The 26,969-nt window shown below is 38.7% G+C and overlaps 1 protein-coding gene across 1 annotated transcript in view; it reads right to left on the bottom strand.

Annotated features, from left to right (window-relative positions):
- Positions 1 to 26,566, bottom strand: part of LOC308635281 (ubiquitin carboxyl-terminal hydrolase 17-like protein 6) — a gene marked incomplete at both ends in the record, with an annotated part of 43,009 nt that extends 16,443 nt beyond the window's left edge. The window contains one exon of the mRNA XM_081269641.1: positions 26,304 to 26,566. Within this exon, the coding sequence (XP_081125767.1) occupies positions 26,304 to 26,566 (263 nt within the window). The remainder of the gene's footprint in view (positions 1 to 26,303) is intronic.
- Positions 26,567 to 26,969: the final 403 nt, after the last annotated feature.

Raw genomic sequence — 26,969 nt, 5'->3', positions numbered from 1 at the left:
TGTGCTCTTCTGTCAGTCCCAGCACTTTCTACTCAGTATCTTCTCCATAAAACTTAGGAGCTCACACTGTCTCTGTTGCCTAGGGACCAGAATGTTATTGGTTGAAGAAGTAATTCCATGTCCGGGGCTCTGAGCACTAACACTCTCAGGGCTGGGCTGTGATATGTGGCAATGATGAAGGGATTTTTCAGATACAATTTCCACTCACTGTCAGTTAATCACAGGGAAAAATCCAGAGTGAATCAAAGTTGACCAGGTGAGCCTGACACTTTTATCCTCCTGACTCACAAAGGGGAATTACAGGCAGTTTTCAACCCTAAGAAGGTCTCTCGCTGGCATTAAAGAAGCAACCTTGGGTTGGTTGTGAGATGCAGTGGTGCACTGCAAAACCAGCAAGCCTGAGGCCCTGACTGCCCTCTCCTGAAATGGAAGAAAAAAATCATACAGGGTACCTCATAGAATACAAAGGGACAGGGACATATAGGAGGGGACAGAAGTCAGAGTAGGAAACTGAGGTCCCCAGCCCCCATGGAATGGAACCCTTCCAACAGTCTGTGGGATATGAAGAGGACCAACAGGCTCTCCTGAGATCACAGCCCCAGACAACACCTACTGGAGGGCCCTGAGAGGTTTGCAGAGGACCCAGCCTGGCTGGACCTGGAATCCTGACTTATAAATCAGTGACTTAATTGTTTTTTTTTTTTTAATTTTTTATTGATTATTTAAAGCATTACATAGCTCATGATATATCATCTTTCATACATTAGACTCAAATTGTGTTTTGAACTCCCATTTTCACCCCAAATATAGATTGCAGAATCACATCTGTTACATATTCACATTTTTACATAATGCCATATTAGTGTCTGTTGTATTCTGCTACCTTTCCTAACCCCTACTATCACCCCTCCCCTCCCCTCCCCTCCCATCTTCCCTCTCTATCTCCCCTGCTGTTGTTCAATTCTCTCCCTTTTTTTTCCCTCCCCCTTGCCCCTCATAGCCTCTTGTAATTTTATGTATCCTTGAAGGTCTCCTACCATTTCCATATGCTTTCCCTTCTCTCTCCGTTTCTCTCCCCCCATTCGTCTTTGTTATCTGTAGTCTTTTCCACATGCTCTTCCTTCCTGTTCTGTTCTTAGTTGTTCTCTTTATATCAAAGCAGACATTTGGCATTTGTTTTTTAGGGCTTGGCTAGCTTCACTTAGCATAATCTGCTCTAATGCCATCCATTTCCCTGCAAATTCTATGATTTTGTCATTTCTTAGTGCTGCATAATATTCCATTGTGTATAGATGCCACATTTTCTTTATCCATTCATCTATTGAAGGGCATCTAGGTTGGTTCCACAGTCTAGCTATTGTGAATTGTGCCGCTATAATCATTGATGCAGCCGTATCCCTATAGTGCGCTCTTTTAAGGTCCTCAGGGAATAGTCCGAGAAGTGCAATAGCTGGGTCAAATGGTGGTTCCATTCCCAGCTTTCCCAGGAATCTCCATACTGCTTTCCAAATTGACCTCACCATTTTGCAGCCCCACCAGCAGTGTACAAGTGTACCTTTTTCCCCACATCCCCGCCAACACTTGTTGTTGTTTGACTTCATAATGGCTGCCAATCTTACTGGAGTGAGATGGTATCTTAGGGTGGTTTTGATTTGCATTTCTCTGATTGCTAGAGATGGTGAGCATTTTTTCATGAACTTGTTGATTGATTGTATGTCCTCCTCTGAGAAGTGTCTGTTGAGGTCCTTGGCCCATTTGTTAATTGGGTTATTTGTTATCTTATTATTTAATTTTTTGAGTTCTTTGTACATTCTGGATATTAGGGCTCTATCAGAGGTGTGGGGGGTAAAGATTTGTTCCCAGGATGTAGGCTCTCTATTTACCTCTTTTATTGTTTCTCTTGCTGAGAAAAAACTTTTTAGTTTAAGTAAGTCCCATTTGTTTATTCTGGTTGTTAACTCTTGGGCTATGGGTGTCCTATTAAGGAATTTGGAGCCCGACCCCACAATTTGTAGATCGTAGCCAACTTTTTCTTCTATCAGACGCAGTGTCTCTGATTTTATATCTAGCTCCCTGATCCATTTTGAGTTAATTTTTGTGGATGGCGAGAGAAAGGGATTCAATTTCATTTTGTTGCATATGGATTTCCAATTTTCCCAGCACCATTTGTTGAAGATGCTATCCTTCCTCCATTGCATGCTTTTAGCCCCTTTATCAAATATAAGATAGTTGTAACTTTGTGGATTAGTCTCTGTGTCTTCTATTCTGTACCATTGGTCCACCCGCCTGTTTTGGTACCAGTACCATGCTGTTTTTGTTACTATTGCTTTGTAGTACAGTTTGACCTCTGGTATCGCTATACCTCCAGATTCACACTTCCTGCTTAGAATTGCTTTTGCTATTCTGGGTCTTTTGTTTTTCCATATGAATTTCATGATTGCTTTGTCTATTTCTACAAGAAATGCCGTTGGTATTTTGATTGGCATCGCATTAAACCTATAGAGAACTTTGGGTAATATCGCCATTTTGATGATGTTAGTTCTGCCTATCCATGAACAGGGTACATTTTTCCATCTTCTGAGATCTTCTTCTATCTCTCTCTTTAGGGTTCTGTAGTTTTCATTGTATAAATCTTTCACCTCTTTTGTTAGGTTGATACCCAAGTATCTTATTTTCTTTGAGGATATTGTGAATGGAGTGGTTTTCCTTATTTCCATTTCAGAAGTTTTGTTGCTGATATATAGGAATGCCTTTGATTTATGCGTGTTGATTTTATAACCTGCCACTTTGCTGAATTCATTTATTAACTCTAGCAGCTTCTTTGTAGACTCTTTTGGGTCTGTTAAGTATATTATCATGTCATCCGCAAATAGCGATAGTTTAATTTCTTCTTTTCCTATTTTTATGCCTTTAATTTCTTTTGTCTGTCTAATTGCTCTGGCTAGTACTTCGAGAACTAAATTGAATAGAAGTGGTGATAGAGGGCATCCCTGTCTTGTTCCAGATTTTAGAGGGAATGCCTTCAATTTTTCTCCATTCAGAATGATGCTAGCCTGAGGCTTAGCATAGATAGCTTTTACAATGTTGAGGTAAGTTCCTGTTATCCCTAGTTTTTCTAGTGTTTTGAACATAAAGGGATGCTGTACTTTGTCAAATGCTTTTTCTGCATCCATCGAGATGATCATGTGGTTCTTGTCTTTAAGTCTATTGATGTGGTGGATAGCATTTATTGATTTCCGTATATTGAACCATCCTTGCATCCCAGGAATGAATCCTACTTGATCATGGTGCACAAGTTTTCTGATATGTTTTTGTATTCGATTCGCCAGAATTTTATTGAGAATTTTTGCATCCAAGTTCATTAGAGATATTGGTCTGTAGTTTTCTTTCTTTGAAGTATCTTTGTCTGGTTTTGGGATCAAAGTGATGTTGGCCTCATAGAATGAATTTGGAAGAGCTCCTTCTTTTTCTATTTCTTGAAATAGCTTGAAAAGTATTGGTATTAATTCTTCTTTGAAGGTTTTGTAGAACTCCGCTGTATACCCATCTGGTCCAGGGCTTTTCTTAGTTGGTAGTCTTTTGATGGCTTCTTCTATTTCTTCTTTTGTTATTGGTCTGTTTAAATTGTGTGTGTCTTCCTGTCTCAATCTGAGCAATTCATATGCCTTAAGAAATTTATCGATATCTTCGTTATCTTCTATTTTATTAGAATATAGGGTTTCAAAATACTTTCTAATTATCTTCTGTATTTCTGTAGTGTCTGTTGTGATATTGCCTTTTTCATCCCGTATGTTAGTAATTTGAGTTCTCTCTCTTCTTCTTTTCGTTAGCGTGGCTAAGGGCTTGTCTATCTTATTTATTTTTTCAAAGAACCAACTTTTAGTTTTATCTATTTTTTCAATGGTTTCTTTTGTTTCAATTTCATTGATTTCTGCTCTAATTTTAATTATTTCTTGTCTTCTACTACATTTACTGTTGTTTTGCTCTTCCTTTTCTAGATTTTTGAGGTGTTGTGTGAGTTCATTTATTTGTTGGTTTTTTCTTTTTTTGAGGTAAGAACTCCAAGAAATGAATTTCCCTCTTAAAACTGCTTTCATTGTGTCCCATAAATTCCGGTATGTTGTGTCTGTGTTATCATTTGACTCTAAGAATTTTTTCATCTCCTCCTTTATGTCTTCTATAACCCATTGATCATTCAATAACATATTGTTCATTTTCCATGTGATGTAGGATTTTTCCTTCCTTCTCTTATCATTGATTTCCAATTTCATTCCATTATGGTCAGATATGGTGCATGGTATTATCTCCACGCCTTTATATTTACTAAGAGTTGTCTTATGGCATAATATATGGTCTATCTTTGAGTAGGATCCATGTGCTGAGAGTGAGAGAGAGAGAGAAGACAGCAAAGCACAAGAGAGAGAAAAAAGAGAAAAGAGAGGGAGAGGGAGAGAGAGAGAGAGGGGAAGAGAGAGTGACAGGAAGGAGAGAGAAGGAGAGGGGAGAGTTTTGATAGCCAAAATCTGATGGGGTCTCTGGGTCTGCAAGCTGCTTTGTTGGTCCACAGTGATTGGATCATACAGTAGTTGCTAAGGGTCTCATCTTCTGCCCTCAGTGAGAGGGAAGAAGTTAGATGTGGGTTTCCTTTGCACCAGATGTGTGGGGGTCAAGTGTTCAGCCTTGAGTGGGGTTAAGTGTTCTGACTTGAGGCAAACAAGGGATAAGGAACCAGATGGGTGAGGGTCAAGTGTTCAGCCCACCCTGCAGCTGACATTGGTTCAGCCTGCTCTGCCACTAACAGGCCCCATGGAATTGGTTTCTAAATGTTCCCCCCTTTCAATTGTATGGAAGCATGTGAGAAGCATTGCTTTTAGATCCTGTCAAAAATTTGCTGAAACTCAGCAGTGATCCTATCTACCAATGGATGTTCCTTGGGAGAATCTTTACAACAACTGGTTCAATTCCTTTCTTGTGTTTTGAATATATACTGAGGTCAATTTTGAAAGGTCATGGGCATTTTATGTCCAAGGGCAGGAATTTGGGTAGGAATTTATCCACTTCCACAAGATTTTAAAATTTATTAGCTTTTTTTTTCAAAAAGAATTCCTCATGATTCAGGATTCCCTTAGTTTCTCTGGTGTCAGTTGTAAGGTCTCCTGTCACCTCTAATTTATTCAGGTCACCTGCCTCTCCTCTGTTATTTTATTTGTGTTTATATTTTCTGGTCTTTGTAGCAAAAGGCCTTTCAATTTTATTTATTATTTCATCACAACAGTTGTTTGTGTTATGCATCTGCTGTGATATTTATTATTTTATTTTTTTCTACTTTCGGAGGTTTGGGAGCCTTACTTATTGGAGATCACTCACGCGTTATATTTACATATATAAACATATTTGTATATTTATCTAGGCACTCCTTGCCAGAAGCTTTCCTTTTAGTGCTTCCTACGGTGGCATTCCACAGGTTTTGCTATATTGTTACCCCATTTCCATTAGGCTAACGACATTGTTTAATTTCTCCCTTTCGGTTTTCAAAGATTAACTGTTTCTTGAATAGTCAGTCACTCCATTTCCAGATCTTAATCAAATGTCCGTGTTTGTTGCTATTTATATCTTTATCCCATTATGATCAGGAAAATGCAGGGTAGTATGTCAATATTTTGAATCTGTCAGTTCTTGATTTGGGGGCGTAATATATCACATGGAGATGTCAAGTATAAATATTTCCTTTGTTCAATTCTAGTTCAAATACATCGATTTCATATTTATTAGAAACTAGCTAAATAGCAAGGCAGTAATGTTAAGCCAGCACATAAGAATCAAGATCATGAGCTCAAGTTTAAGTATAAAAGAAAATAGATGTTCTTTGGGACATTGTCCCTGAAAACTGTCTACTCTGACCTCAAAGGTAGCAATGAAAATCAAGCAGGGAAACCACACTGCATTTGCGGTTTTCAAATAGGTGTCTAAGAGCATTACGTCTACCAGTCCTCGTGGCCATGGTCATCTCATCACTCAGGAAAATCACTTCCTCTCCTGGCACTGACACTGTGCCACAACAGAGAGGTGCCTGTTCTCTAGAATCAGCCACTCGTGGTGCAAATCTACCCTTACATTCCCATGCAGTGTGTCTAGTCTATGGCAGGGTCCTGTTCCTGGACCAGGTGGCCACAGCAGAGAATGGAGAAACATCTGGGGAAGGGACATCACATTGAGGGTAACAGACTTGACTCTGTGGTCATGAGCTCTGCTCAGTGTACAGGGGAAGAAAGTATCTGTTTCTCTGTGAATATGACATTTTTCCTTTCTTTTCCTTGTGACTCAGAAAATTCTAAAAGCAAGCCCCTGAGGAAGGCAGACCTGACTCCAAGGAGATGAGGCCGTGGATGGGTCATTCCCCACAGCCTCAGCCACACAGACTCATGAAACCCAGAATGTGAAAGGCAGCAGTGGGTCCCAGGGCTCCCCCGCCAGAGGAGGAGGACCCCAGGTAAGAGGAGGCCTAGGTATATGGAGAGCCAGGGGGTGACTTGGATCAATGAGCCTGGGTTAGATCCTGCATGCTTCTGTCACTGTAACTGAATTGTCCATCCCAGTCCCCTGAGGGCCTAGCCTGGGAACTCCTCACCAGGCCAACTGGTCTGTTGAGATGCTGCCAGAGTCCACTATGTCTCCAAATAAGTATCATATCCAGCCAGGGTGTTGTGCATTTGTTCAAACCTGACTCCACATGCTCTGTTTCAGGATCTCCAGTTCTTCCTACTAGTGTCCTTGTCAATTCTGTGTCAACTCTAGGGAACAACCCTAGAATCTCAAATAGCATAGTAATCAATATGTCCCCCATCTGAATCCCTCCGAAAAAGGCAGTACTGAACTCAGAGTGGAAAATCTGTCCTTTGTTGACAATGGAGCCATGGTTGTGGTTCTGCTGATGCACTAAAATTTCATTTTCCACCCACAGGGGAAGGACAAGGACCATGGGGCTTTTGGACACAGTGCCAGGAGCAGAAGATGCCCCATGAAGTGCTGGGATGGGGCACTGGGCCCACAACCCTTGGGCCCAAAGGAAATGGTAGGAGACCCTCAATGTTACACAAAATTACATAGAAGAGGTTGTGAGGGGAAAGGGGGGGGAAACAAGGGAGACAATTGAACAACAGCAGATGAGGTAGAGAGGGAAGATGGGAATCGAGGGGAAGGGGGATAGAAGGGGATAGGAAAGGTAGCAGAATACAACAGTCACTAATATGCCATTATGTAAAAAATGTGAGTGTGTAACCGATGTGATTCTGCAATTTCTATTTGGGGTAAAAATGGGAGTTCATAACCCACTTGAGTCAAATGTATGAAAGATGATATATCATGAGCTTTGTAATGTTTTGAACATCCAATAATAAAAAAAAAACCGGTTTGGTGGCACATGGCTGAAATCCCAACAGCAAGGAAGGCTGAGGCAAGAGGATCACAAGTTCAAAGCCAGCCTCAGCAACTTAGCAAGGCCCTGTTGCCAAATTAAAAAAATAAAAAGGGCTGAAGATGTGTTTCAGTGGTTAAGCACCTGTGAGTTCAATCCCTGATACCAAAAACTTTAAAAAAAATTCTTAAATGTTGGGTACCCACCAATAAAAACAGTAGAAAAATAAATTAAATGTATAATATTTTTTAAAAGTTCTGGGACATAATTCAATGGTAGAACACTTGCTTAGTGTGTATAAGGACCTGGGTTCAATCCCCAGTACCACCAGAAAAAAAAAAAAAAAAAGCTAAAGAAAGTTCTAGACAGTACCCTACACACAAAGAATGTTCTCTAATAACAGAAACCTCAAAAAAGAAGGAACATCAAAGCAAGTTAAAAAAAGAAAATTTGAATAAGAACAATAGGCTATCCTACTTGTTAAATCATATTTGATAACTGAAGCAAAATTTATAATGCTATCTGGTATGGAGGTCAGTGAATATAGAAGGAAATACTTGGCAAATATATTTTAACAAAAGGAAGGCTAAAGAAACCTAAGCACAGGTAAATTTTCTATTCTTCACTTGAATTGGGAAAACACTGATATCAGCCAAATGAGACACTTTGCAGATAGATAGATAGTTCCACCTATAGTAACCACTAAGAAAGTTATCAAAAAGAGATCCCCCAAAATGTTATCAATAAATCCAGATAATACCCTAAAAACTGTTCAAATAACACACAGAAAAAGAGGACAGGAGAAATAAATTGAAAACAAACAATAAAATGCAGATGTAAACCTTAACATATATGAAAATGCAAGCTATGCATTGGGAGAAAATATGTACAAACTACATATCCAACAAAGTACTAGTGTGTACAATATAATAAGAACTCTCTAAACTCAATAATTTTAAAAGACTTATTAGAGAATGGGCAAAAGACATGAAGAAACATTTTACCTATGGAGATACATATACAGATGGGAATTAAGTGCATGAAAGATGTTCTATGTCATTAGCATTAGAGAACAAAAAGTTAAAACCACAATGGCATGGCAATGCACATCTATCAGGGCAGCTAAAATAAAAATAAATTAAGGACAACAAATGCTGATGAGAAAGTGGAGAAACGATCCTTATACATTGCTGGTAGGACTATAAAATAATATAACCACTCTGGAAAATAGTTTGGCAGTTTCTAAACTAAACTTGCATTCTCAGGCATTTGCTTATCTCAAAGAAATGAAAAATATATTCACACAAAAACCTGTACACAGAAATTCATAGCAGCTTTAATCATAATAACTGAAACCTGGAAGCAACACAGATATTCTCAGCAAGTACACAGTTAAACTCTATACTATGCCACCTCTATGCCATGGAAAACTAGACAGCAAGAACAAGCTATTGATACATGCAATAACTTGACTCCATCTCCAGGGAATTATGTTGAGTCAAAGAGCCCATCTCAAAATATGACAAACTGTATGATTCCATTTAGATACCATTCTTAAATTGACAAAGTTGTAGAAATGGAGAACAGATTAGTTGTTCCCAGAGATCAGAAATGGGGAGGGGAGGGAAGAGTGGGTGTGGTTATCAGAGAATGACACCAAGCTTCTTTCTGGTGATGAAGACATCTATATCTGGACTATATCAATGTCAATGCCTTGGGTGTTATATCTGCAAAATGTTAACACTCAATGAAAGTAGATAAAGGGTACAGAGGATCATTATGTATTATTTCTTACAACTGAATTTGAACCTACAATTTTCTTATAATTTAAATTTTATATTTTTCATAGCTTTTTTCATAGCATTGTCCTGAGAGAGATTACCCACTCCTATTTTTGACCAGTAGTCCAATTCCTATTTAGTTTCTAACCTAAGCACATTTAAATTCTAAATATTCTGTTACTCTGGTCACAATGAAGGAAAGTCAATGTGTTAAAGTTAATATTTATTACAAATAAATTTTACCTAATGGCTGCTAATCATTTACCTTTTGCACTAATCACAACTTTCTATGTCTTTATTGGGAACTGGATTTTGCTAAACGCTGAATTCTTTATTAGAATGCCCACTGAAAAGATAAACAACTGAATGGGTGAAGAAAGATGATAGAATCATTAGCTTCAGTCATGAATAGAGGAAAAGGGCAAAAAAGAGAGAAAAGAAAAGTAAAAGGAGGAGAGATAGAAAACAAGTGAAACACAAAGAAAAAATACGTATAAAATCTGGCTTATACCTCTTCTTATAAAAAGGTTGGTTTGCTTGGGGCTTAAGAAATTATTATGAAGATACAAGTCATTATTCAGGAAATGAAACTGACTGGGTCATTTGCTCTTCATGCTTTGCTTTGTTTCAAGAGTTAGATAGACAGGAATTCATATAATCATATAATTGAACATATACATATGATCACATCCAGAAAGAACTGGCCCATGGCAAAAATAATAATTATGACTTGACTTCTACTTCTCACCCCAGAAAATAGATCTATCTGGCTAAGAAAATGCCCAGAAAACTAGTGGCTTCTGCATATATTTGGGTGGAGTTTTTGTTTGCTTCTTTTGCCAAAAGTTCAGGGTTAAAGCTATCAAAATTAAATCAGTGAGCTATTCTTCACTAAAAAAAATGAACTGCAGACTAATTGATAGTTTCTACAATCACATATCTCTAAATTCAGGGCAATTTTATTTATTGTTTATTATTGAATTAGCATACTCTTGAGAAATTAGTTGCCCTTTTGATATCATCAAAGGCCAGTAACACAGGGCTCAGCAGTAGAGTGCTCACCCTGCATGTGGGAGGCCCTGGGTTCATCCTCAGCACCACATAAAAAGAAATAAGTAAAATAATTGTGTCCAACTACAACTAAAAAAATAAATATTTTTTAAAAGGCCAGTAGCACATTATATTATTGATAAATTAATATCTGCTCACTTGACAGAACTGTGAGCAGGCTTATTGATTAATCAACAGGTTGGAACTGGTGTATGGATTATGGAGATTTGCCAAGGCATAGAGCAAGATTAATTAGTCCTGATACAATAATCTGACCATATGATTTTTTAGTCAGAGTTAATCTAATTAATTAGAAAATTACAGTGAAAACCCAGGGCATTTCTGGGAATTGGTGGTCGTCTGGAACTAAGAACTTCAGCTTTGTTTTAGCTCCTTTATCCCTCGTCAAAAATCCCAACTGCTATTAATCCCTCCAGAACTCTATTGTTGGCATGGTTTCTGCAATCCTTCTCCAAACCCTCCACTTCCACCATCGCCTTGCCACTTGATATTGACTTGGAGATCCTGAAAGAGAATGGCTGTTGTTGGAAGTTATGAAGAAATATAAGTAGTTCTGGGCTGTGATGAATCCATAGAGAATTAATTTCCCTAAACCCACATGATTAGATATAACTATTACAGATATAATGTTTATATTCCCCTTTCAACCCAAAGGATAACTATGACCTTAAATCAAAGTATAATATTTATTTTACTACTGTTGACTTTTTCTAATGAACACTTAGAAACTATTGCTAAATAAATCAAAAATACAAAATCAGTATTTAATGAATACCATGAAACATACAAAAGTGATTCCTTCACTCAAAAGAAAAGGTAGGTACAGAAACAAAGTTAAAACATGTGTTGGGTAAATAACAATAGAAGGAGCCTATATAGCAATCCTTGGTTGACTGCCACAGAGCTGTTCAATCAGAAAAAAGTAAAGATGCTCACAACAATGTTCAAAATTGTACTGATAGTTTGAAGAACCCTATGTCTTATTTTGTTCAGATAGAAGACTTTGGAAGATTTTAATAGAAGAGGAAGAATTTGAGTTGGCTTCTGGAGAATAGCAGAATTTTTTTCCTTTTTTCATGTTTTTTTATTTGTTTTAATTAGTGACCCATGACAGTACAATGACCTTGACATATCATACATTTGAATCAGATGGGATATAATTTCTCATTTTTCTGAGTGTACAGGTTGCAGAATCACATTGGTCATGCAGTCACATATATACACACAGTAATAATAATGTCTGTTTCATTCTACTATCCTTCCTATCCCTGCCATCTCCTCCCCTCCACTCCCACCTAATCTAAAGAATAGCAGAATTTAGAGAGCATCCAAACAACCCAGAGCAGTGCAGTGTGAGCTCCTGATAACAGAGCTAACCAGTCTGGGTGACAGAGAGTTTGGGAAGAAAAATGAATGGGGGAGGGGGGATTAAGCCAAAGACACTGACTTCAAGATGGCATCAGAAGCCTACTTACTTAACTCTTATCTCAAATATAAAAATATTGTAGAATCTTTGCCAACTCTGGAACTTAATATGGTATTTCCTAGACTCCAGAAACTTCTAAAAAATGCTACAAGATAAGTATAACTAGAATCAAACTGAAGAAAGGCCCGACCATTTCAGGGAATAGGGAGTTGAATTCCTCAGAGGGAACAAAATTATATATCCCTGCAAATTCTGAGTCATAGGGTTGTATGAAGGTCACAGGGACTGAACATCAATTCCAAGACTCTGGAAAAGTAGGAAGAAATAAAGCACTACAATATGCTCTCCTTTCCAGCTAACACTAAGATGGTCTATATGTCAAGACTAAAGAGAATGAGGTCATTCTATTAATTGAATTCCTCTGAAGTGCAACACCGACATTCCTCTTGGGAAAATGTGTAGATGAGCCTTGAGTTGTAAGGTGAGTTCGCTCCATGGGCCTTGCTATTGTCTAGGTCAAGGAGGAGAGGAGGGTCTCCTTTGCTTTAGGGGAAAGAAACTGAAGTTCCCAGGAGAAATTAGGGTAGATGAGGAAAGAGAATCCTCAAAGCTGGGAACAGACACACCCATAGAGATGTGGTAGCCTAAACAGACTTTGGGGAAGAACAAGAATATCCAGGAGATGGATGACTCACTGTGGGGGCCTGCTACATAAAGTCCTACACATGAATACTCACCTCCCTGATGAAATCTTCCGGTAATTCTAGGAGGCTCTTGGATGCTTTTTGTCTAAGTAAATTACTTTGAGTGATAATAACTTCTTCATTCAAACTGATGTGTGTGACAGGAGTTGGGGAAAGGTGAACAGAAGATTCATGGCTTTTTTTAATTTTATAGTTTTGCACCACAGTTATTTTTAAAAAAATACATTCATTTATTTATTTGGTGCTGAGGATCAAACCCAGAATCTCACCTGTGCAAGGCAAGTGCTCTGTCACTGAGCCACAATCCCAGTCCCAGATTCATGTCTTGATACAAAAGCCAGGTACATCATAAGAACCTGGGATTGGTTTCATGATAAAAATCATGGGAAGACTTCTTGACTTTTCTAGGATGTGTTCAGACAGAATAAGTCAACAATGGCAAGATTACTGTGGGAAGGTGTTAGACCACAATGCAAAGAAAAGACTACTTACTCCAATTGAAATCAAATCAAAGAAAGCTTGTAATTCCGACTGGCCCAGGCTGTTTCTCCTGAAAAACTCGAGAACAGAAGACAGCCCAGTAGCTCTCTAGGAGCATAGCTTTATAGCACAGAAAGTTACACAAAAGGAGGGTGTCTTGAGAATTTACAGAAAACAAATTTTTTATATTTAATATTGCATTCAAGAGAAATAGAAATAATGAGCAGAAAATTTTAAATTACAATTGAAAAAATTAAAATGAATGTTTAGTTGCCAAGTCTTGCCAGATAACAAAATTTTGACAAGCATAACACAAAGGTTAGTTAATATTTTAGCTGGTCCCGATGTCAGAATCTATTAAGGTGCCATTAGAGCTTCAGAGAGGGTCATTATCTGGCCAGGGAGAGCCAGAATTTATGAGGCTCCACTAAAGTTTTGGAAAGGGTTGTTATCTGGTCAGGGAAAGCCTGGCATGGGTGAGTTCAAGGCATGGGAAGGCATTCCAAGCAAGTTTAGAAATCACAGTGATTTATAGTAAAGACAAAATGAACCTTTCATGCCTTTGTGGCTGCCACAGTTCGGCTGGGCAAAATAACCGGGAGGTGACAAGTAACTTGAAGGTTGAAGCGGGAACTGAGCGGGAACTCAAGGTAGCAGGTACCCAAGGTAGCAGGAGCCCCTTTATTACAGCAGAGGCATATATACCTAACTGATTACACACAGCTTGACTCAATTAGCATCATCCAGATACGGCAATCAGCCAATAAGGAATCCCATCATCTTAATGGCTCGGTGGCATTGCCTCACAAACCACTCCTCCTGGCAAACTGCCAGGCGCCATCTTGACTTGATTTGTGGTCCCCAACATGTGGCGAGATGGCTCCCAATCTTAAGAGGGAATTAGGCTAGGTTTATCAGAAGGCAGGAGAGGGTTGTAAGCAATTGACATCTGTGATATACCACGTGAAGGGGTGAATTTGAATCAAATTCAAAAACCTTTCCACCTTCCAGAGATTATAAAAAGAACATACTTGCCAGGTGTGGTGGCACTTGCCTGTGTAATCCCAGCAATTCAGGAGGCTGAGGCAGAAAGATCATAGGTTTGAAGCCAGCCTCAGCAACTTAGCAAAGCCCTAAGCAACTTAGTGAGAACCTGTCTCAAAAAATTTTTTTTAATTAAAATTATTTTTTAAAAAAGCTAGGGATGTGGCTTACTCATTAAGTGCCTTGTGTTTAATCCCTGGTGCCACACACACACACACACACACAAAAAAAAAAAAAAAATAGAATGTACTCATATTTAATACTGTGAGTTAAAAAACAAACCAGACACTAAACCTCATGAGACCTAGATAAGTGACCCAGCACTAATAAAGAGCAAGAAATAGCCCAATACACTTCAGCACAATAATGGGTCCATTATTTCTAAAGGCAGAGCCAGAGTATTTTCTTTACCTAAACTATTATTTATTAAAAAATTGCTTTTTAGAAAGACAATTTAGTTGATGGTTTGGCAGTTCTGCTGACATGAATACCACCCTAGAATTGAACCACGTTCACCTTCCCTGAACTCCAGCTCATTCTTCTGACTAAAAACTTGTGTAGAGACAAACATCGTCTTTTCCAGTAATTTCATGGAGACGCAAGATGTACTCAGGCAGGTACTAAGACAGAAGATTACTTCCTGTGGATTCAGTTTCTTGAGGGAGAATAAGGCATTATCCAAATAAGAAATTTAAAGAAGGGAGTAGATAAAACCCAGTGCAAGGGTGTGAGGATTAAAGAGTCAGAGAATGAAGACCAAATCTTTGCACAGCTCTATAGAAAAGCAAAAGCCAAGCCCTGAGAAGTGACAAGAAGAAAAATAATAATGTCTGGGAAATATTTGACACCACAACAAAGTTCCCTGCTTTGTATCTGATTGGGACCTGAGCTTCTGACAACAGATCCAAATCAAGCAAAAACAACGTTCTCCAATTCAGAGAGGCCAAGAACTTAACTGACGGTATGGAGAACACAAAGTCTGAACCTACAATCAACTTCAGAGAACTAAATGTGGGTACAAAAGGGAAAGGCTAGTGTCCACCTCACATAATATGCCAACTGGGGTGTTGCTATGGTGAGTTCACAATGAGGGTGGTCAGGCAGTTAGAGCCATAGACAGAGCCTCTGCTAGTCTTTTTTTTTTTTTTTTAAAGAGAGAGGAGAGAGAGAGAGAGAGAATTTTAATATTTATTTTTTAGTTCTCGGCGGACACAACATCTTTGTTGGTATGTGGTGCTGAGGATCGAACCCGGGCCGCACACATGCCAGGCGAGCGCGCTACCGCTTGAGCCACAACCCCAGCCCTCTGCTAGTCTTTTTTGCCACAATAGACATCGAAAGCAGCTTGGCTCAGCTGTGAAGTTGTGGGCCATTGTACTGCCTTGAGCTACAGCTGTTTTGAAGTGTCTCACAGTCCATTAGAAATAAAAGTGACAAAATAAAACCACAAAAAAGACAGGTGATACTTGAATCTCTGAATTGCAAATTCTAACATTGGAAACTACAGGCAAATTTACCTGTAAGATTAAGCTAACAAGGTGCTATAATTTGGGTCTGGAATATACCCCAAAAGACTACATGTTAAAGGTTTGGCTCTGAGCTTGGTGCCATTGAGAGATGACGGAACCTTTAAAAGGTGGGGCCTAGTAAGAGATCTTTAGGTTATTGGAGGTGTGCCTTTGAAGGGGAATGTAAGGACCGCACCAGCCTCTCCTTTGCTCCCTTGTCATGGGAACACTATAATGGAGGACTTTTCCATTCTAATCCTCTTTTTGGAGCAAGAACATCTTGACCAGAAGTATCCTCAAGCCATCTGACTTCCATCATTGTCTGAGTGGTCACAGCTTAGCTCCATGTTCACCCTGAACAGAGAAAACAGGACCAGTGTGATTGACATGGAGTAGCCTACCCACTATAGCAATTAGCATATCATAATTGGTAAGGGAAGGTAGACTTCTGGCAAGCCACATTTTCTAGGTACAGGGTAATGTGCCCATTAGAAATTCATTCAGCTGCAAGTAGCAGGAAGCATAGGTACTAGCAGGAGAGGTATTCATAGGCCTACATAATTAGAAGTCATGTAGTTCCTTTCCCTCTTTCTGCTTTGCCATCCCTAGTCTGTTAGTCTTTACCCTTGACTTTTCCTGTACCTCTGACATAACATTTGCATCACATTTGCCTTCAGGGAATTTAGCAAGGATGAAGAAAAAAAGGGCAAAGAAGTGATGAGTTTTCTTTTGGAAAGCCTTTGCCTTTCTGTTCAGAAAAGGACTCTACTTGTGTTTACATCTCACTGGTCAGAACCATGCCCCATGCCAGGACTATCTACAAGGTGAGTAGAAAATTGAGCAATTATGCTGCATAGTTTGCTGCGATCAACAAAATCTGAGTTCAGTGACTAGAGAAAAATGGAAGAGATGGATATCTGATATGCAAATAGCAGCATCTGCCAGACACAATAGAAATAAAAAAGTCTGGCACTTTTAAAAATCAAATCCCTTGCAAATTTAAAAATCAGTCTTCTTATAAATCCTTGAATGTAAGAGAAAGTAAGAACTGTAATACTATCTACATCAATCACAATAATAACAATACATAGCAAAGCACAGAGAAATAATCCCCAAATACTCAGAAAAGAAAAAGATTTTGAGCCTTAAATAGTTTTAAAATTACATTTTTACAAAAAAAATCAACTAATTGAAGAAACTAGAAAAAATAAATGAAAGCAGGAAGTGGGAATTACTTATTAAAAAGTAAAATTAACTAATTATGAAATTTAAAAAAAGATTGACAAGCAAATATTAAGAATGTCCCTTGAGAAGATCAATAAGAGACACAAACTGTTGGCAACTCTAACCAAGACCGAAAAGGAGAAAATGAAAATATAAAAACAAGGAATAGAATCAAATAACAGATAAAAAGGAAAAAATTTCAACTACAAAACAATATCATTGTGTGGCTTTTCAATAAGTGAGACATTGTTATGATAAATAAGATTATTTTGATCAAATTAATAATTTCTATGCAGATATACATTACCACATTCAGCTCTAGAAGAAATTAAACTATTTGGAAAATAAACCAAATAGAAAAGTAAGAAACATACACAAAGAAGAAAATGTCTCATTTTTTTAAATATTTTTATTTTTTAGTTGTAGTTGGGCACAATACCTTTATTTTATTGATTTATTTTTATGTGGCGCTAAGGATCAAACCCGGGACCTTGCATGTCCTAGGTGAGTACTCTGCTGCTGAGCCCAAACCCCCACCAGAAAATGTCTCAATTTTTAATGGAACTGGGATAGCCATATACTGAAACCTAACCTATGAAGGAGAGAAGGAAAGAAGAAAACAAGTGAATCATTCCTAAAAATATAATACAAAATAAAATATGAGACTATTAAATCTGGTTCCAACCTAAATAAATAATCTATCACTACCAGAAAAACAATGAAGTAAAAAAGTATATAATATTAGGAAAATCTATGTAGATAACTTATCATATTCACAAACCAAAGATAAAAAAGATATTAGATAGGTGTCAGTAAGGACATCTGATGAAATCCAACATCCATTCTGGGGAAAAATTAGAAACTGAAAATGTTACAAATAGAAGGAAACTTCCTGGACATGTAAGCAAATAGTTATCAGAAGTTACTATTAAATATAATAAGTAGTGAAATGAAATTATTGCTAGAAACAAGATGAGCATATTTGATTTCACCACAATTATTCAACATTGTTCTGAAAGTTCTATTCAGTACAATTAGAAAAGAAGAATTAAGAGATATACATAGTACACAGAAATATATATCAATACCATGTTTGGCATATGATATGAGCGTCTCCCTGTAAAATCCTATAGAATCAATGAAAATTTTATATATAACAGTTATTGCTCAACAAATATATAATTTTATTACTATCATAACTAGCCAATTAAAAAATGTAAAGGGAAAGGTCCGCATTCATGACACAAACAGGAAAACAAAAACTACCCAGGGATAAACTTGAGATATACATGAGACCTAGATTAAGGAAACTGCAAAGCTTTACTAAGAGACATTTTTAAAAATGGAGAAAAACAAGAAATAAGCTATGTTCCCTACAGAAAAATTTTGATTATGTTAGATGATTTTTCTCCCAAATTAATCTATAACATTAATGCAATGCAAATAAAAAAAACTTGTTGGAATTTTACAAAATAATTCTAAATTCATTTAGATGAGCCAATTATAGGAGAATATCCAGGAATTTTTTGAAAATTAGGAGGATTGCTTTACAGACATTAATATATACTACAGAACTGCAATATTTAAAACAGCATAGTACTGACTCAGGATCTGACAGAATATAATAGAAAGTCCAAAAGAGACCCAATTTTAGAATAGTTTGGAAGGTAATACCATAAACATAGTTTTTCTAACCCCTGTATTAGTGTCAATAACTGAGTTAGGGACTATGGTACACACCTATAATCCCAGTGGTTTGGGAGGCTGAGACAAAAGGATTGAAAGTTCAAGGCCAGCCTCAGCAACTTAGTGAGGCCTCAGAAACTTAGTGATGTTATAGTTCAAGCACCGTCCCAGGTTTCATAAAATGACTTCCAGACCACTCACGTACAATTGAATCAAGCCTTTATTGAAGCACACCGCACGGCAACTGACTGGGAGCATAAAGTCTGTTCTGGATCCACCTCGAACAATTTTAAGGGCCTTCCTTTTAAGCTTGAAAAACACAAAAGGGACATTTGGGGGTTTAGCCAATGCAAGCAAGCCAAGTTACAGAAGCAGGAGATTGCAGTCAGGCGGCAGGAAGCTTAGCCAATCACAATTAGCCCATTCACCCCAGTTACAGAAACAGAGCCCCATTAGATATTTCCATGTTCTTGAGGGTTTCTACAACAAAAGGAAAAACAACTTGCCCCAATCATGACCTTTCTATTTGGCATGGCTGTTTTACAAAATGGAGTTACTAAACAAAATGGAGTCACTTTGGCTTGATTATCACAGTGAGACCCTGTCTCAAAATTTAAAAGGGGGGGGGGTGTTAGGGATGTAATTCGATGTTTAAGCACTCCTGGGGGTTCAATCCCCAATACCAAAAAAAAAATAGTGTTCAATAATTGGTCCTGGGGTAACTGGATAATTATTAGAAAATCCAGAGACCTTAAATACTGTATACTTCACAACTTATTCCAATATAAATTCTAGATGGACATAATTTTAAATAGCACTTCATAAATTTTTATAATCCATTTATTTCTTGTTTGTGAAGAAATCATGAATTCAATTAAAAGGTAAATGTCAGACTGACATAACTGAGAGATAAACATGACTGAGCCAGTATCTTTAACTCATAAAGCAGCTTTTATAGTTTTGTAATGTTTTTAAAATACCTGACTTTTAATAAAGAAAAACACAAATTACCAATAAATCTGTACGATTAATGTTTAATCTTCATAAATAATAAAAGAAATTCAAATCATTATACAATAATAAGTGACAATTTTTTACCCGTCAGATTGACAAAAAGGCAAAAGATTGAAAGTAGGCAATGTTGGAGAGGTTACAGACAAGAACACTTTGGATACTTTGGACAATTGGAAAATATGCACACATATTCTCTAAATGGGGAATTTTGACCATACAAATCTATTCATATCAAAAAATTTTTCACTTTTAAAAAATATTTAAAATGATGTCCATTGCAGCATTATTTATAACAATGAAAAATAGGAGACTAATTGAAAAAAGGATGGTACATCATGAAATAGAATGCTGTGTGACCATTAAAAATGATGTGGTCATAAGAGTACATCCAAATGTATTTAAAGTTGCTTTCAAAACAAGGAACTCCTAATTGAAGCAATGGTTAATTGAGAGTAGGTACAGAATAGGAATTTATTTTTCTAATTGTGTTTCTTATTTTTTACACTACATTTACAACTTTGCTTTTAAGTTTGTATAAGAAAAATTGATGGTATATTGCTAAAGACCTTGCACTTTGGGCCAAGAGGTTCTTACAGCCTTTAAAATGCACACAGGATATTGGCCAACATCAAGGAGCTTACCCCTGGCTTGTTCTCCTACATTCCTTTCCATTAGGAAGGGTGAGCACAGCATCTCCCAAATAAGATCTAAACAGGGAAGAAATTAGTCCAGGTTAGAATTCTCAAAATGAAGAATCTCTGCACTCCACAGAACGAGGGTATGAAAGGAAAACATTGCTTAGATAGAGGCTGTTTAATCCATTTTATGGGATGAATTTGAATAATGAGAAACTCAGGGCACATTAGTCTGCTAGGGCTGCCATAATAAAATACCACAGACTGGGTGTCTTAAGCAACAGAAATTATTTTCTCATATTTCTAGAGGCTGGAAGCCCAAGATGAAGGTATTGACAGGGTTACTTTCTTCTGGGGCCTCTCTCTTTGGCTTGCATATGTGGCTGCCTTCTCCTATGTCCCCACATGGCCTTTCCTCTGTGGCTATGTCCTGATCTCCTCTTCTTCGAAGAACACCAGTCTAGAACCTTCCTAGTGACCTCATTGTAACTTAATTACTTCTTTAAAGGCCCTACCATTAAATTCCGAGGCTCTGGGGGTTAAGACTTCCACACCTGATTTGGGGAGGTACACAAGTCAGCCCATAACTCAGGGTTATCCTGGCACTGTGGCTATCAAACTGGAGGACAGGTGGCCTGATGGTAGGTTTTATCTAAGAAATAGGGTGCTTACCCTTTGTTTCAGAGATGCTCTCTACAGAAGTATAATTCTTTCTTTAAGGCACAAGATTTGGAGACTAGAAATAATTGTGAAACTCGGTAAGTGAGGATGAAGGATTGCTGTCATTCTGTCTGTGAGGCTGAGTTCTCTCTGACAGGATGGGGTAAGAGGAAGGAAAGTTTAAGAAGCCCCTCTCTGGACTGTGGGGAGCCCCAGAATTTTCTCACTACAAGTCAAAGGAAGATTTCCAAATGAGAACAGAGAAGTAAATCCAATTATGCCCTGCCCAAAGGGACTGATGGTCAGTTAAATTCAAATCCCTTCAATTTTACAAGTAAATAAATAGATTTCAGCTTCCTCTATGATGACAAATCTGGACCCATCAGCTACATGAGATTTTTAAAGCTTTATAATCCTAGACATGTCTCTGTCAATGCAAAAAAAAAAAAAAAAAAAAAAAAAAAAAAAACCTTTGTAAGCAAAAACCATTCTCCTTAACTGCACACTACTTTAAATTCCTCCGTTATTCTTGAAAACAAAATCAATTATTGACAATCTGAGGCTATCTCTAGAACAGAAAGCATTCACTCTTTTCCTCCCCACAAATCAATAAATGATCCTCATCTCGTTCAAATTTTCTTCCTCAATATGGACACCACAATGGAGTCAGCAGAGTTAGAGTTCTTTAAACAAAAGAGAGATGATTATCTAAGAATTTGATTTCCCAAAAGCCTGGAGAAATGGGGGGGAGGGAGAGAGAATGATTCCAGGTGCAAATATAAGTGTACACAACACTCACAAACTGGGAATTCCTCCAACAGGATGGATTTGAATGCTTCAGTGCTATCCCAGGCCTGTGGTTATCAAGGAGAGGAATTTGCTCAAGAGGGAAAAGGAGCCACTACTCAAAAGTAAGGTGATACTAATTCTATCCACAGTCCCAGACAAATATTAATCTTTCTGTATCTTCCTATAATTACAGTCACACTTTCACTCACTGACAAGAAATCCTCTTGGTTTTAAGCAGCAGCTCTCCTTCCGCTGGGCCTTTGAAGAAGATAAAGGATCACAATCCTAAAATTGCCACCAGGAGGCGCAAGAGATACATTCCTGCCTCTCCTGGTTTACCCGGACCAGATCTGTGATCTTTATTGAACTGAATTTTGTCCACCGGCTAAAGGTGGACCTAAAGTCCAGCCAAGGAAGAAGAAGCAATAAGGGGAAAAGAAAATGAGTATGTTGGTGAGTTGCTGGAAGGCCAGGGTCAAAGGCTCCTGATTCAGCACTCAGGAGGACTGCTTGCTGATTCCCAGTCTGATATGGCCCTGCATCTGTTGTCTACTCTCTAGCAAAACCCAACATCTCATCACTCCCTCGCATACACTTCTGTGTCCTGGCTCGGTGGTTCCCTGCATCTGTCATACCCTTCTACTCTCCACCTGCTTGTTCCTTGTTTGCACTCCCCCAGGCCATCTCCAGAAGCCTGCCCTGTTCCTGCAGCCCAGGTGACAGTTTGCTTTCCAGAAGCTGCCCTAAGTTCCTGAGTGACCTCTCACCTCATCATTAACCCCCATGCTACTGAGATTTGGGGGACTTTTGTGTTTATCGGAAAGTAACTTGTTGACCCTATCTGCGTACATAGGACACCCAGCTCACTCCGGAGTGCGGATCCACTTTCTTTATGCCAGTTGTCAGGTGTGAACTATCTAACAATGTTAGAGGTTTTGTCTTGAGTCTCCCATTGTCTGTGGCATAAGAAGCACTCTGCTCCACTTACCCTCCTGGTCTTCACATTATCTTCCACCTAGAAAACTGCTTTAATAAGTGAATTGATCAAATCCAAACAAAACCAAAAGATGGTCTTTGATTTTACGATGAACCATATAACCTGAAATTGCCAGATGTGACCAGTAGATGGTGATCTTGAACCAGTGAAGTAAAATGTTGCTTTCCCCCCCCCCCAGAGTGAAAATCATGAGCCAAAGAAGAAAAAGGAAAATAAATAGAAAAAGGAACAAAAGGAAAAGCAACTTGCCCCAGCAGTGACCTTTCTACTTGGCATGGCTGTTCACAAACTGGACTTCCTAAACAAAATGGAGTCACTATAGTCAAGACATCTGTCTCATCAGAGTTTGTTCAATTTTTTCTCTCTAATATAGGGTATGGTTCTATTTGTAATTCATGTTGAACTGAGAAAATGAATACAATTATCTGACTACCATGAATTTGTTTATCTTGACACTGTGAGAAACACAGGAAAGCAGAGATGAGAGAACATTTAACTCATAGGTGGAATTGCTATACTTTCTCATTTTTGTTGACTTTTTCTGAAGGGTTCCACCAGTTATCACAAAGGATCAATTTGGAATAAGACTCAGGAAGTTCAGGATGAGGAATACAGGTAAATTCTGAAGGTATAGAGGGGGGAGGTATTTGAGAGCTGGAAATTACTAATGTTGATGAATAGACAACTAGAACATTTTAAAAATCTTAGTTCCCCTGTGTAGATAACTAGTAACCCACAGTGCAATGGAATAAACTAGAGGTATGTTAGACAAGAGAGTGACATTACTTGTGGATCTATTTTTACATATTTATTTGTTTACTTAGCTACTAAAAATTGACCCAAGGAAGCTTTACCACTGAGCCACAACCCCAGTCCTTTCTTTGATTTTGAGAAAGGGTTTTGTAAAATGCTGATGGTCTCACTAACTTCCTGAGGCAGGCCTCAAACTTGCAGCCCTCCTGCCTCAGCCTCCTGAGTTCCTGAGATTAAAGGTGTGCACCACCAACTCCAGTTCATGTGCATGTATTTATTTCAAAAACCAAGTTGGAGTATGAAGCAGTATATTGGAAATAGTACATAAAATTTCTTTCCGTTTTCAAATGTGTGTGTGTGTGTGTGTGTGTCTGTGTGTATATCACAATGTTTTAATATGCATAAATGTCAAGCAATAAGTTTCAAAGTATTTTAGATGTTCATAGCAGCACAATTCACAATAGCAAGACTGTGGAAGCAACCTAGATGCCCTTCAATAGACGAATGCATAAAAAAAATGTGGCATTTATACACAATGGAGTATTACTCTGCATTAAGAAATGAAAAAATTATAGAATTTGGAGGGAAATGGATGGCATTAGAGCAGATTATGCTAAGTGAAGCTAGCCAATCCCTAAAAAACAAACGCCAAATGTCTTCTTTGATATAAGGAGAATAACTAAGAACAGAGTAGGGAAGAAGAGCATGAGAAGATGACTAAAATTAAACAGGGATGAGAGGTGGGAGGGACAGGGAGAGAGAAGGGAAATTGCTTGGAAATGGAAGGAGACCCTTAGGGTTATACAAAATTACATACAAGAGGAAGTGAGGGGAAAGGGAAAAAGAATACAAGGGGGAGAAATGAATTACAGTAGAGGGGGTAGAGAGAGAAAAGGGGAGGGGAGGGGAGGGGAGGGGGATAGTAGAGGATAGGAAAGGCAGCAGAATACAACAGACATGAGTATGTCAATAAGTAAATCAGTGGAAGTGTAACTGATGTGACTCTGCAATCTGTATACGGGGTAAAAATGAGAGTTCATAACCCACTTGAATCAAAGTGTGAAATATGATATATCAAGAACTATGTAATGTTTTGAAAAACCAATAAAAAAATCAAAGTATTTTAGAAATGATTGGATCATGATTGGATCAGATGTGATTGGATCCTTTTGAGTAGATTGAGAGTGCCATCATGTGACTTTGAAAGGTGATCTCATCAAACTGCCTTTCTAGAGCCATTGTATGTAGATTGGGTGAGAGATTCCCCTTCAATTGGTCTAGTGCTTCAGTGAAACAAATCATCTAAAACCTGTTCACTTTCCTTTTTTATTTAATTTGTAATAATAAACATGTAAGTCAAATAAATTAGAGATTTCAATTCAGGAAATGACAAACTTGATGACGATATAAATTAGGTTATTAAAATGTCAAAATCCAGCTCTATTATATTTCTTCTCTTAATGTTCATGGGAAGGGATAGGGGCTTCTATTAAATATTCCTGAAAATATACACAATTAATCTTAATTGGATAAAAGAAGGTTAGATATACTTCCCAAGTACATATTTTACAAATTATATTATTGAGATTTGACATAAAATATTTAGAAATACAGAAAAAGCAACATAGATAAAATGTAAGATTTTTTAATTTTAAATAAAATTCAGATAGTTCAGAGAATAAAGGTAAATATGAGTGGGAAATTGCTATGTACCTGGAAATTAAGCACTTGATCAAACTATGGTATATGACCCACATTTGTGTTAAAGGCATTTAAATTTATAAATGAATTAATTCAGCTGTGAAACCATCTGGTCCTGGACCTTTTTTTTTTTTCTTCAGAGTAACCAATACAATTTTGTTTACAAAAAACCATGAGCCTCCTCTTATTTTTATTTTTAATTTTTCAGAGTGAATGAGAATGATCTTTACACACTTGTTTGCACTTTCCAAATATTCTGCAATGGGCATATTTCAGATTTAAAACAAAACAACACCCAAAGTCGATGACTTCCCAAGAAGGAAAGATTCATGCTGATGTCAGTCATGAGAAGTCACAAAATGCCTCTCCTCCCTGGTCCCCAGGCATACTGGGGAGCTGGAGTGCAGCTCGCTGCCTGGATTCCTTCCCCAGTACTCCAAAACTGAACAAAACAAACAACATGGCCAAATGATAAGCAGTGGCTTATAAAGCATTTAACAAATGACATCCACAGAAACTTTTAGGAATTATATTTGTTAGCTCTACAAGTAGAAAAACCTTGCTGTTAGGTCTCAACATCTAAAAAAAAGAGAAAAGCTGACCACAGAGACCGTGGTTATCTTGCCCTGCTGTGGGATGGGCGAGGTGCACTAGTAAGAGCAATCCCAGCCCATTTACCCAAAGACTATGACCTGGGGTGCCCCAAGGCCTGCAACAGACTTCTCTTAGCTCCCACTATAGTAAAGTGCAAAATCTGGGTGACAGCTGAAGGCCCCCCAGACCAGATCCTCCTTCAGCAGCTGCTCCCACAGGCAGACTGTCAGTGTCCCAGGGTCACAGAAGTCAGAGATGCAGCCCTGGAGGTGAGGAAGGAGCTGCTGTCATTTTTCTGAACCTTGTAAAGGTCCCCTTGAACCAGAACTTGGAGTACAGCATGGCCAAGTGGCACTGAGTGTCAATAAAGCCCTGCTTCAGGCTGGGCTCCTCATGGCCCCATGTCAGGGAGCTAGATGCCTGTCCGCCACAGGGATGAGGTGGAGTCTCCGCTCAGAATGTCCTTTTCTCCTTCACTTCTTCCAGGGAGCTTCTGCACACCTGCAGGGAGTGGGACTCTGGGTCTCTGGAGGGGCTCTGGGAGCTCACTGAGGAGCTGGGGGGTGATTACTTAGGAGGCTGTGTCCTGGCTGCTGCCCACAGAGGGGTGCCAGGAGTCTTGGGCTGCTGGCCTGTAGCTGGTGTAGTCACACCAAGGACTTCTGTACAAATGAGGGGTACATGTTGTGGTCAGTGGAGAGGGAAGAAGGCTCTGGAACTGCAGAGTACTTCAGGGAGACAGGCTCCTCCTGAGAGAATCTGACCCGGAGACTCGTCCATGTCACACCAGTGGCCTCCTCATGGAGGGTGTTCCATCACCACCTTCCTATCTGAATGCTTTTGGATTTCTCAACCCATCTTTGAATGTTGGAGCCATCCAAAAATTCTAGAAGGGGAGAGGGCTTGTCAATGACTGTCCTTTGGTCACCAAGTGACTCCTCAGCAGGTTCCCTCTGATGGTCCACAATCACCCTGGTGTCACAGAAGCTGCCCCTGTCAGGCTCTTCCTCCTGGGCTCTGACCTCTGGGGGCAAGTCTTTCTCTTTCTGAGGAGTGACCTTGATGCTCAGGGCTGGTCGTTCCATAGGGTTGGGACACACTTCTGAGCTGGGCTTCACCCTAGGGGTGGCAGCTTCTTTCCTTCTGGGCACTGGATTTCCCTGGGATGTCCTGTAGAGCCTTCAGGTAGATCAGCTGGGTGTCCTGGTCCCCAGCCTATTCCAGCTGCTTTTCTGGGCTTCGTTTGGTCCTTCCATCCCATCCTTCTGACCTTCAGCTTCAGCTGCAAATTCAGAGTTCATGGAGTTAGGAGAACTATCTTTGGAATCAACCTTAAGGCTGCAGGCTTCTTCCTCTAGAAAAGCCATTTCTTCTAGGGAGGGATTCGCAGGGCGCATAGACAATCCCTTGGACAAAAGAAGGCCCAATGCTCCTAATTTGGCAGCCTTTGGAAGTGGCCCTGCCCACACCTGGACCACAGGAAGAAGA

Source organism: Spermophilus citellus (assembly GCF_964194105.1).
Source record: "Spermophilus citellus genome assembly, chromosome: 16".
Lineage (NCBI taxonomy): Eukaryota > Metazoa > Chordata > Mammalia > Rodentia > Sciuridae > Spermophilus > Spermophilus citellus.
The sequence above is the reverse complement of the archived record's forward strand: the minus strand, read 5'-3'. Positions and strand labels throughout refer to the sequence as shown.